The sequence below is a fragment of the Juglans regia genome, chromosome 3 (genome assembly GCF_001411555.2).
Source record: "Juglans regia cultivar Chandler chromosome 3, Walnut 2.0, whole genome shotgun sequence".
NCBI classification, from domain to species: Eukaryota; Viridiplantae; Streptophyta; class Magnoliopsida; order Fagales; family Juglandaceae; genus Juglans; species Juglans regia.
Window position 1 is genome coordinate 5,894,720 of NC_049903.1, and position 13,454 is coordinate 5,908,173.

The window sequence follows — 13,454 nt, forward strand, 5'->3', positions numbered from 1 at the left end:
GTTCTATATATAAAGAGATGTTGAATTGAAAAAAATTATACGTTCCACATATAAAAATGTTTTGATTTGAGATGAATTTAGTGATTTGAGAGTTAGGCATGTTAAACTCAATTTAAAATTAAACTGAACCGAATTGATGTCGATAAAATCTAACAACCAAAAGAGGCCTAAAAGAGCGATATATATACCCATTCCGTCTGGGATCTTCTTTCTATAGAATTGACTTGCAGTTTAGTTTCTTAAAACCTAAATACAAAACCATTTGACGAGTTTCCAAACACAGAAAATATCATGAGAACACACAAGCAGAAGCAAATTCAAAATGAAAATAAAAACAAAAATAAACAAGCGTGGTACATACTGTTCGTTTTCCCTCCAGATGGGAATTAGTTAAACGATGCTGGCCCAACACTACTAGGCCTACGCATATCGTCTATTCAACCACACAGATCACTGTCAAATGAGTTCAATGGCCAAGCCATCAGTAAATCAGAAAGCCTCCCCCCCTAAAAAAAAGAGCCCTTAAACGAGAAAAAATTGGCTGGGAAAACAAAAGAAAAACAAAACTTGCAAATCTAACGTATTCTGCACACGGTAGTGCCTGATGGTGCTAAATGGCGAATTGCACAGGATGCACCACTACCAGTGAAGCCAAATTTGAAAGCTTCAATGCACAGGCCAATGAGGATAAGCTAACATGCCCTGACCTTAAAAATACCATCTTCCTAATTATGCCTATATAAACACGATAGGATTTATTAGGAAACCAACCCCTCGACAACTTACTGCTCTGGGACTATGCTAATTTATCAAGTGAACTTCTGTAGATTACAAGCACCTTCCTTTACTAGTCTTTTGAATGGTTTGTCATGACTTCTGGAGAACACATTTCTCGTACAGAGCAAGAATGTCTTTCTTGTTGGGATTCCTCAACTGCAGCAGTTCAGCACCAAAGTTATGCTTTGTTAGTTCCTGCTTAAGTTTCTGAATGGTGAACTTCATATAATCCTCCTGATTGGTTTGCTGGCTATCGTTATCCTCATTGCCCCTGAAGACTGAACCACCGTCTTCTGGGTGCACATACTTCAGTGGGCTAGTTGTGCTCCTGGACTTCTTATTTTCTCTCAAGATTTTGTCACTTGTTTCCATGTCTTGAACAGACTCCACACCCATTTCAAGATCCTCTACCCTGGGACGTTTTCCATGGGAAACAGTCTTGAGCCTGCTATCCAATGCTGTTTCATTTAGACGAACCTTGGTAAACTCTTGCTGGAGCATATCAATTTTTGCCTGTGCGGCTTGTAACTGAAGAGAGAGGGCTTCTGCTCTGTTGCTAGCCTCTACATGTGCTGCCCGTTCCGAGTCCAGAAGACTCTGAAGGGCTTGCACTGTAGTGGACCTTTGCTCATTGTTTGATGTAAGTAGCGACTCTATTTCTTTCTCCCTTGCTTCAACTCTTGCCTCTAATAGTGCGACTTTCGAAAGGGCATCCATCTCTGATATGCGTGTTCTCTCTATTTCATGTGCCAAGTCATTCTTCTGTCTATCCAAATTTTCAATTTGCCTCTCAGCCCTCTCAATTTGGGCCAATCTCTCCATTGCCAATCTCTGCATCTCATTCTTATCCTTTTGGGCAGTACCTGCTTCAGCCCTAGCTTTATCAGCTACTTCAATTGCTCTCTTAGCTTCTCTTTCAGCAATTTTGCACCTTTCCTGCACCTCATCAAACCGTTTGAACTCAGATACGTATTTCTGCTCCAAATGTATCTTCTCCTGTTCTAGCATCCTTGCCTCTCTCTCAAATGATTTGGCCTTATCATTTACACCATCTAACTTCTCGTTCAACTCTTTCAGTTCAAACCTGAGCGATGATAATTCTGCATCATAACTCTCCACTTTTGACTCTGCAACCTGCAAAGGAATTGCCAGTCAAGTACCACTCAATATCGTACTTACAGCCAAAGAAATGGACTGCATGAAATGAATGTTTTTATGAGGGCATGCGTACATCTAAATGAGAGAGAGGCATCATGCAAGAGCCTTTACAGTAAAGATCCAAGAAGCTCACCTTCAACTCTAATTTTAGAGTTGTCAAACACTGCTCAGCATACTCAAGCTTTGCTGCCTTGTCCTTTACTTCCTCATCCTGGATATTTTCATTGATAAAGCAAACATGTCATCTTTTTTTTTTCAATTATCAAGCACCATGTTAATGAATTAATTGAAAACACATAGAGCACATAGAACACGTGTGCATATGTGAAGGGTGTGTGTGTGATAGAGAGAGAGAGAATTGACCTTTTCAGCCAAACTGCTAGAAAATTCTTCTCTTATATCATCTTCCCTCTGTTGTGTTTGTTTATTTGAGCGTTCTTGCACAACTGCTGCCTTCTCTAGAGCAGCTTTTGCTTCTCTCACAGCAATATCATACTTCCTTTTCCACTCCTCTGCCTCCTCTTGAGCAGATTGAGCTTGTTCCCGAGCAGCTGCAAGCCTAGCTTCAGCAGCACTACTTCGGGACTTGAGAACTGCAATTTCTGAACTGGCTTGATCTTCTCCAGCTTTCTGTTTCGATATGATCTGGTCATATTTTCTTCTCCAGTCCAAGGATTCTTGTTTGGCAGAATCCAAAGCTTTCATTAAGCTTGAACTTCTTTCCTCCAATGAACTGCAATTTCCCTGCAAATTAGTTATGCGACTCATATATTCATCAGCAAGCTTCTTCTTGTCATTGATAGCATCTTCATAACGCCTCAGATATTCAGATTTATACTTCTCGCTAGCTTCCAGCTGCTTGTTAAGCAACCCCATCCTATCTTCAATGGAGCGGCATTTAAGCACAAGCGAACTCTTCTCTGATCTTACTTGATCTATTAACTTCTTGGCAAGGTCGAGCACTTGACCTTCCAAACTGGGGAGTTCTACAGCGTTAGATAGATATAAAACCCAATACAGAACTGTGTAAAGACTGCCAACAGCAAAAACAGAACAAAAGAACATTGCTACAAACCTCTGTTGCAAAAACACAGCCAGTTTCTGCCATTTTCCTGGGCCATGAGATGATGCCTCATACTCAGATAGAAGAGCATCAAGAACCTGCATAACATATTTACGACTAAACTCAATGGGAGAAGATGTATTCAGTGAGAACTTTTTTTTTTTTTATAAGTATTCAGTGAGAACTTTCATGGCATAGACCATGCATTAAGGTAATAAAGACAGCATGTGTTATATATCACACAGAATCATAAGGAAAAGTGTTATTTGCTCTAGAGATACTTCTAGACAAACTAAAGGCACGATTAAAACAAGATGAAAAATTTAGCTGCTAACACAAATGAAGTGAAAAGGAGTAGATATTAAAAAATCGTTAAATTCACAGGACCTACTAAAGTAAAGCTCAATGATCTAACCTGTAACAGATATATGCTTTACAGAGACAACTATGGATGGTAGTAGCCCTTGCCCGAAAATTGGAAGATTTGTGCTAGTTTGTCTTGAATAAAGACCAATAATTTCAAATATATGCTAGACAGATGCGTAAGGTGATACAAGCGCCTGGGAAAAGTTCATGAGAAAGCACTGATGAAAGCAAGGTTTCATGGCTGGTTAGATTGTTCCACTTCTCATCTTCTAAATGAAAAGACAGTTTCTGTACACTCGTCCAAGATATAGGATGTGTATTTCATGGAAGTACACCTCTTTCTCCACTAAGATCAATTAATCAGCTCACCTACGTGCAATTTGCCTAACCCTCACTCAATGCTGTGATGTGTCTAGTTGGCAGAAGTCAATAATATTTTGAGCTAGGGAATTTCTAGCCAGTAAGGAGTCTTTGGCAGCTAAAGCTTGAGGTGGAAAATTTAGATAATTTAGATCAAGCATTAGAAAAACTCAATCCTACGTAAGAGTGACATGTCAAGATTGAATTAGCTCAAATAGCAAGTTTTATTCCTCTTCAATTTACACAAGACATCTAACTCCTATGCAAGAAATACAAACCAAAGTTGGAGTGGAAACATGAAATTTTGTTTGGGGGCTTCCGGCCAAATTACTCATTCACCACTCAAGACAAACACAAAGTATACACACAAATGTACATGAAATACAAGAAAAAGAAAAAAAAATTAATAGTCTGAATTTTCACATACCAAAGTGAGTCATATACACATAAATATATTGTATGCAAAAGTTATCAACTTTGATATAGATGTATACAAAAGTATCATAAAAGAGAACTTACGTCTTTCTAATGAGTACAGAGGTTATTCGTTTGGATATAGACACAAAAAACAAGCAATCCAAGAAAGAATTCACAGTACATGCCTATTATATTGTATTGGCTTCATAGAAGCACCACGAAATTGTGATTCTAACAAAAGCCAGTGAGAAAGAAATTGTAGCAAGAAATCAAAATACCTTCACAACATTATCTATATTTGCATCAGAAGCGTGGCAAGCTGCTCTCAGCCTTTTTTCCATGCTTTGTATAGCATTTGAACATTGCAAGTCAGCCTCCATATATGCATTCCTCTTATAATCCTGCATCAATGGACAAATTGACATTAATGAAATCAGGTGCAAACACGCCATTGCCAGGTAGATGCAAATGCAGATTAATAACATCTATGTGTACAAATAACCAATTAGGAAGAAAAAACACCTGCACAGATTCCATTGCTCATAAGTCTATACTATTGTACAGGGGGAAGTTGGGTTACGTAAGAACAATAAACACGCAGGGTGTGCAAGCACATCCGCATGCATGTGATAAACTAACTGACTGAGGTCTAGACCATTTTTCAAACCATGTTTTGAGCATTTTATAATGGTATTTTTCAGAAAACAGCTACCTCAAATTCTTTTCTGAAAAACTTGTGGAGAAACTCCTCATATTTCTTCCTAGTGGAACCAGCTCCTACAGCACCAGCATTAAACATAGCCAGAGATTTTTGAACAGCTTCTTCATGCGATTCCCTTAATGCAGCCTGGAATGCTGGAATTAGAAAATAATAGAAACAATTAAGAATGAGAAGTCAAAATAACACTTACTTCCTCAGCTGGCTTTGAACGGTCAAAGGACGACTTATAAACCTCAGTAGCAGAATCAAAGGCTCTTCTACACTCAGCTTCTTCAACACTCTGAGGAAAAAATAATAAACTATATTAAAGAGGGGGGAAGCATATCAGTGAATCATATGATATATGGGATAGTTTTCATTAAATATTGCGATCCTTCTCACCCCAAGATTTTACATATGGTCTGTGCAATGGTAATTTTCTTCTTGTGTAAACACTACCATAGAATTTATGTAAAGAAAAATGCCACAACTGAATATTCAATGTTATGCAACAGAGTGAAAACAATTATTTTATAACAGTTGAACCACATTAAGAGAAAAAAGTTGCACAATTATGAATGCACAGCTTTTTGAAGAAGAATGCATTGCATTTGTAAAGGCAACGGAAGGGAAGAGGACCTTTTAAAAGCAATACTAACCTGCCATGAGGAGGATATTGTAGGGACTGCACCATTATTGAGAGCCTCTAGATAAGATTCTGTAATTCCAACCAGTATAGGACCCGTCATTACTGTTGCCCCAACTTGTTTTGGCCTTGTTCTCTCAAAAACAAACTTTGTCAATGCATCCAGTCCAGATCTAAATTCAGGCCTTAGTTTGTCCAACTGCATGCAAAACAAGAATTGAGTAAACAAGCAATTTTTTTTTTTTTTGACACCGGGTGTCCAGGAACAACGCCCCGACTAATCCCCGGGATGCACAAGCTCTCGGCAAGGAGTTTCCTGCAAGTGCACCTCAGGTAATTCAAGAGAAAAATGCCACAGTCCGATGGCCCCTAGAGATTGTTTACACCTAAGGGGATTTGAACCTTAGACCTAGGGGGAACATACCCCCAAGCCCAAGACCTTTACCACTTGAACCAACCCTTAGGGGTTAAATAAGCAATATAATAGAATGAGAAGACAATAAAGTCAACAAGAAGACCACCAAAAAGAAGAATAATAGAATATATGGGAACCATAAGGTACTAACCAATATTTGATCAAGTCTCTGGAGATCACTTTCGTTGTTCAAAGGTCGGACAAGTGTGAAGCATTCTCTATCAGGAAAAAGAGCTCTGATAGAGTCCCGAATCTATTGACAAATATAGCTAGAAAATTAGCACCACCGGGAAAGGGAAAGAAGAAAAGAAGAAAGATTCAAATCCTCTGTTAACCTCCACATCATTTTATAAGAGCCCATGATAGGTCTATTGAAAACATTAAGGCTTAGTTTGGATCTTTAACTCCTCTCAACTCATCTCAATTCATCATTACAACTTTTTCAAATTCCAACACAAAATATAATAAACAATTCAACTTTTTCAAATTCCAAAATAATAATAATATTAAAAAATAATATTCTAACAATATTTTATCATCTCAACTCAACTCAACTTAACTCACTTCAACATCCAAACACACCCTAAAAAGACACATACACAGAACAAACTGAGCAAGAATTGGACGATCCCATGACAGAAAATTCTTGAGAAGTTGGAGCAGCAAAAATATTGGGACATCTCAAAAAAGGAAGCGAGACATGTAAATTGGGACAAAGGGAGCACTTCATTTCTACATCTTCAAATGTAGACACATCCACTTTGTGTCCACTGCATGTTGCAAAATTCAAAACATGAAAGCTTGATCTATATTTGGCTTAAAAGGTTGATCCATATATGATAGATCTTCTGAAACAAACAGATTGTTGGTGTTCACCACATGATGAACATAAACCCAGCCTTTTTCAAGAGTGTATAGGTTACCTAGATGAGAGCAGAGCATCCCTCAAGGTACACTTAACAGCCAATAACGAGCATAGAATGAACACAAGATTTCTCACATTATCCCCTAGTATTCTTTTTTTTTTTTTTTTTATAAGTAAATCCCCTCGTAAAATCGTCAGAATAACTAAAATAAGAACCAGATAATACCTCATTTTTTGAAGCTATATCTTTTCCACCACCTTGAACAGGCCTTAAAGCAAGCTCCAGGTAATCACGTGGTGTTATTCTTCTATTTTCCTCTACTAAATCCAAATAGAAATCCTGCAAGGGAGAAGTTAATTATTACACAAAATAACCATTCAACTTCCTAAAAAAGAAGAAAAAGAAGCAAAATATAAGCCACTAAGTAACAAAAAGCAACTTTATGACATCAAAAACCATTTTACACACACCCATGTATGTTTTTGTCTGGCATAGGAAAACACTATCGCACATAACAAGTTACCCTTAGAAGCCAAACAAAGATTGGGGAGAATTGCCCAAGTTCAGAAGCTGAAGTCCTTCCTCCAGATGCTCTAACACGAATATGTTTTGTCATTTGGGTGACAAGAGAGAGACGATCAATTGCAGCCTCATCTATACCGCCCATCTAATTAAGAGGAATGACATCAATAGGCAGATCTAGCAATAAATCCAACAAAAAAAAATAATATCCCACAAAGGAGTAAAAATAAACATACTCTTATGAACACTACACTACATTCTTTATAGGTAAAAACTTTATTAATATCAATAAAGGAATAGGTGTAGCCAGGGACGTTATAGTAGACTCTAACTTGAGGTAAAAAAACTGTATCAGATCACATTTAATCAATTAAAAGAAGAATAAGACATCTTCAACTATAGTATGCATGTGATATCTTCCAAAGGGATCCAGGTCTACACATAAGCTGCCCAACCTGGTTGTAGATAAACATGCTAGATAAGAGGACAGCCAAGGAAAATATTTGGGTGCTGTATGTTCCCTGTGAGAAAAGTAGGATGAAAAATATCAGAGTTAAAAGGAGCTTCAGAAGCAATGTCTTAAGTAGTAGTTATGCAGTGTACAGGAGTGAAGGCTGACCGTTTGATCATAAGCATCTATTCCTTCACTATCTAATAGTAAGAGATTAAACTCGGTTCCATCTAGAGCAACTCTCTTCAAGGGTGTACTCCACAACCAAAGTCCCTTTGTGCATGGACGATGAGTTGATGCTACTTGAAATCCACTACTCCTCCCAAGAAGCTACAACACAGAAATTTCAAGCATGATACTTGGTTAAATTGCGACTCGTAAAATTTGATCATTTATCAAGGTAATACACAAACAAAATAATTATAACAATCATGAATCATTTAAGGATTTGATTATGATCCATGATTTGATCATTGATTTTATTTTTTTTATTGGCACTGGGTGTTCGGGAACAGCATCCCGATTAATCCCGAGGGTGCACAAGCCCTCGGCAAAGAGTTTTCAGCAAGTGTACCTCGGATAATTCAAGGAAAAAATCCTCCAGCCCAATGGCCCTTAGAGATTGTTTGCAGCCAAGGGGATTTGAACCTTAGACTTGGGAGGAGCATACCCCAAGCCCAAGGCCTTTACCAATTGAGCCAACCCCTAGGAGTTTTTTATCGTTGATTATGGTATTGTAACCTTGTTTTCTATCTTTTCAGAACCATTGATAATATGAAAGGAAAGAAGCAAAGGTTTTTTTTTTTTTTTTTTTTTGGGGTTGGGTTGGGTCAGGGTCAGCTTAAAGAAGGCGGAGAAATATTCAGGCTTCCAACACATGAGGATGAATAACTATTTATGCCAATAATTGTGTATATCAGCCCCTTATGCGATCATACTCCTATGACTAAGATTAGTTTCTGCTGTACTGCTGCTTTTTTGGTCCAGACTTCTTGTCATAGACTCACTCTCCATGGCTAAAGTAGCAAGAAGAACCTAGCAGAAAGTGAAAGTTCAATTTTAAGCACAGCTAAAACGATTCATATTTTTTGGTAAGCTGCCTGTTCAGTCAGTACACTAAAAGCTACAGAGCAGCGTTATAATCTCCCCCCAACCCCCCCAAAAAAAAAGATGTTAACATCCTGAGGCAGTGATACTCTTGAAATTGCTGTTGAAAGGTACTGACAATTTGGGGGAGGTGGGTCAGGGTCAGCTTAAAGAAGGCGGAGAAATATTCAGGCTTCCAACACATGAGGATGAGGAACTATTTATGCCAATAATTGTTTATATCAGCCCCTTATGCGATCATACTCCTATGACTAAGATTAGTTTCTGCTGTACTGCTGCTTCTTTTGTCCAGACTTCTTGTCATAGACTCACTCTCCATGGCTAAAGTAGCAAGAAGAACCTACCAGAAAGTGAAAGTTCAATTTTAAGCACAGCTAAAACGATTCACATTTTTTGGTAAGCTGCGTGTTCAGTCAGTACACTAAAAGCTACAGAGCAGCGTTATAATCTCCCCCCCCCCCCCCCAAAAAAAAAAGATGTTAACATCCTGAGGCAGTGATACTCTTGAAATTACTGTTGAAAGGTACTTTACTGACAACTAACTAATAAAATCTCCAGCATTGCGTGAAATCACAAGTGCATTCTTAAATTAGCATGCCAAATCCCTGCTTTGAAACGAGGATTTCGACATCCCCAGAGAAGCAATGCCCTGACTAAAAGCTCCTCGAAATTGCTCAGAAACGTAAAACTACTCCCCCGTCGACACAATGAGACAGTTCCCTTGGCCTAGAAACCCTAAGAAACCTTCTCAATTCACACTTTACAAACCAAGGAGATCAAACCACTAACCAAGCTATACCTAACGCCACAAACCTATGTTTCACAACACCAAAAAAAGGCACCTGGTTAAGAATAAAACTCTTGCCCTGGCGAGCGCGGCCGCAGACGGAGACAACGCCAACTGGCCCCTTGACGAGCTGAAGCGCGGCGACGGCCTCGGGATCCATTCGAAACTTCCCCTTCTCGTCGCAGTAGACGAGTCGGATCGGCCTCGCAGGGCCGGTCACCGGCGGCGCCAGGGAGGGAGAGGGAGAGAAGGGTTGGGGAGAATCATCGGAAGAGGAATTGTCTCTCCCTCTGAAAAGCCTCATCATCGTAAGCTTCCCCTCGGTTCTTCTCCGATCTGTTTCTGCTTTCGTTAATAATTTTTTTTCCTTTCACCTTTCTTCGCTTCTTTTTGGGGCCTGGAGAGCAAGACGAGGGTTTAAAATTGGGGGAGGGAAAACGCCCTTTCGGCCTTTACTTTATACAGCACCTGACAAGGAACACAATTTACGTTTATATACCGGATATCATATTACGATGGGGGAGGTAATTCATGTAATGAAAGGTTTTTTGGTCATTACGTAGTTGCTTTGGCACTTTTGAGTCGGAGAGACAGCGTGGATATAAAGCTAACATACCCTCGGAAATTGTGAGCTTTAGCGTACGTTTGGATGTTGAAAAGTGTTGAGAATGTTTATGAATAGTTATAAGTAAAGATTAGAATGAGCTTGTGGGTCTCATTGAGAGTATTTTGAATTATTTGGATGTGTGAAGTATGTTGAGTTGTTGACTTTTGAGTAGGTAGTTGAAAAATGTGTGGGTCCCATAAATATTATAGTGATTTTATTTTTAATAATAAATATTATAATGATTTTATTATAGTGATTTTTTAATATTAATAAATATTATAATAATTTTATTTTATTTTTATATACAATAATGATAAATATTATAATGATTTTATTTTTAATTTATATATAATAGTGATAAATATTATAATGATTTTATTTATATATATAATAGTGATAAATATTATAGTATTTCATTTTTTATTTATATATAATAGTGATTTTATTTTTATTTATATATTTTAGTGATTTTATTTTTTATTTATATATTATAATGATTTTATTTTTTATTTATATATTATAGTGATTTTATTTTTTATTTATATATTATAATGATTTTATTTTTTATTTATATTTAATAGTGATAAATATTATAGTAATTTTATTTTTTATTTATTATATATTATAGTGATTTTATTTTTTATTTATATATTATAGCGATTTTATTTTTTATTTATATATAATAGTGATAAATATTTTTTATTTATATATTATAGTTATTTTATTTTTTATTTATATATTATAGTGATTTTATTTTTTTATTTATATATTATAGTTATTTTATTTTTTATTTATATATTATAGCATTTTTATTTTTTATTTATATATTATAGCGATTTTATTTTTTATTTATATATAATAGTGATAAATATTTTTTATTTATATATTATAGTGATTTTATTATAGTGATTTTATTTTTTATTTATATATTATAATGATTTTATTTTTTATTTATATTTAATAGTGATAAATATTATAGTGATTTTATTTTTTATTTATATATTATAGTGATTTTATTTTTTATTTATATATTATAGCATTTTTATTTTTTATTTATATATTATAGCGATTTTATTTTTTATTTATATATAATAGTGATAAATATTTTTTATTTATATATTATAGTGATTTTATTTTTTATTTATATATTATAGCGATTTTATTTTTTATTTATATATAATAATGATAAATATTTTTTATTTATATATTATAGTGATTTTATTTTTTATTTATATATTATAGTGATTTAATTTATTTATATTTAATAGTGATAAATATTATAGTGATTTTATTTTTTATTTATATATAATAGTGATAAGTATTATAGAATGTTTGTGAATAGTTATGAGTAGAGATTGAAGTGGGTTTGTGGGTCCCATTGAGAGTATTTTAAGTTGTTTGGCATGTGAAGTATTTTTCAAAAGTACGAAAGTACTCGAAAAGTGTTTAGAGTAGTTTGGTACCCAAGCATACCCTTAGACTGGGTCTGAGAAAAGAGAACTCTAAGGCCCATTATTAGGCCTTGATGGCTGGGCTTCGAGGAAATATCGGCAGCGCAGGCTAAATAAGCTCATGAAATCCAGATGCGAAGTTAACCCCCTTTTTTTTTCTTTTTTTTTTTATTTAACATTGGAAGAGGGGGTGTCACAGTCCACAAATGGAATGCTTGGTCCAGGCTTAGGCCAAGTCTAATAGGACTTAATTTACTTAATTGTTATCAGGTTAGGGAGTGGGCCGCAATGTAGTTGGGCCTTAGTTGGTTTGTTTTCTTTTGCTAAGTTGCTTAGTAGTTGTGGGTCATGTTAGAGCAAGGCCGAGACCTTTTTATCCAGTGTTGCATTTTAGCACAAAAGGGTATTGTAGCTACTAAATATGGTGATCCAGAATCTGAATACAATTATTTTCTATTTTGCTCACAACTTCTCTTTTATTTGAGGCTAGATCAACTTTGAATCTGACCATTTTTTTTATATTTTTTCTCATATTTTCTAGTCATCCAAACACTTACTATCAGGTGTGTTACAAGTGGTATTCAGAGCCAGTCTTTCCTTGGAATCGGCTTCGTCAACCCGTGAAAATGGAAAAAAATTATTTCATCATTACTCAATATAAAAGAGCAAATCGAACAATCACAGTAACGTTTGGATACTATTTTCTAGACATTTAAAGATGTCAAGAACAACCTGAAAATTTTTCAAAACAACTTCAATAAAGAGTTCTCAAATCTGAAAAGCCAACTCTATGCTCTATAGGAGAAGGAAAAATACATAGAAACGGTGAAAGAAGAAAAAAAAATTAAGGAACACCGAAACAACTTCAATGTAAACTTGAACTATCTCAAGCCCCCAAACTGCAAATTACAAGACGAAGAACAAGCAGCGCAATCGATTCTAGATGGTGAAATTATCAAATGTGAACTCAACATTCACAGGGATAATATTTATTGAGATAGAGAGTACCATCGAGTTGTTTATGTGGAGATTTTGTGGACATCACTCAGGTTTCACGATCTATGTTGTGGATTTTTTAACCCGGAGGACGTGATTTCTTGTTTTGCGTCTTCGCACCCTCACTTCTCTCCCATGACCACAAACTCATATGTGACACTCTACCTTCACTTCGTGTCCAAAAACCCAGCCAAACAATATTTCAATCTACAAATCTCTCCTATTTCCAAAACAAAGGTGATGACTCTAACCCTAGAGTGAGCTTTGTACTTCACTTCACTCCATCACCCCATGGTTATTTCCAAGTGCCTCCACTCCACCATCACCTACCCATCTTCAAAAAACCCAATCTCCAACTCTGTTTCTACCCCCATCTCTGGATTACACCTTATCTCCAACATCCCCAAATATCTCAAACCCTCGCCATAGTCTTTGCAAGTGATGTGAAAGCAAAAGGAAAAATTATAGTGTCTTGTATGAGTGGTACTCTGGATTGGGCTACGAGATTGACGAAGATAGCCCCTTCGACGGCATCATCCACAAATTGAACGGAGCCATCTGGAATCAGCAGCTACACCAGTTTTTGATGATCCCCTGTTGGACGATTATGACAGTGTTTGGGTGCTCGACCGCGAACTAGTGTACCATTGAAATTAACGTGGCCGTTGAGAAGCTCCACAATCGAGTCTCCATGTCCAAAGAAGTGATCCATGTTGTACAGAGAAACATGGCCTTCATGATAGGCGGAGAGAAAGGGTTCATCGT

General features: G+C 36.3%; 1 protein-coding gene across 1 annotated transcript; it reads right to left on the reverse strand.

Annotated features, from left to right (window-relative positions):
• Nucleotides 1-308: 308 nt before the first annotated feature.
• LOC108979817 (guanylate-binding protein 1-like) lies at nucleotides 309-10,066 on the reverse strand. The gene is made up of 14 exons (XM_018950585.2): nucleotides 9,691-10,066; nucleotides 7,910-8,071; nucleotides 7,746-7,811; nucleotides 7,292-7,435; nucleotides 6,994-7,107; nucleotides 6,054-6,155; nucleotides 5,501-5,686; nucleotides 5,053-5,142; nucleotides 4,854-4,988; nucleotides 4,420-4,542; nucleotides 3,011-3,096; nucleotides 2,299-2,911; nucleotides 2,069-2,146; nucleotides 309-1,911 (listed from the first exon to the last, which is right to left on the reverse strand). Exons 1-14 carry the CDS (start codon nucleotides 9,940-9,942, stop codon nucleotides 868-870), a joined length of 3,195 nt encoding a protein of 1,064 aa, XP_018806130.1. The 5' UTR covers nucleotides 9,943-10,066; the 3' UTR covers nucleotides 309-867.
• Nucleotides 10,067-13,454: the final 3,388 nt, after the last annotated feature.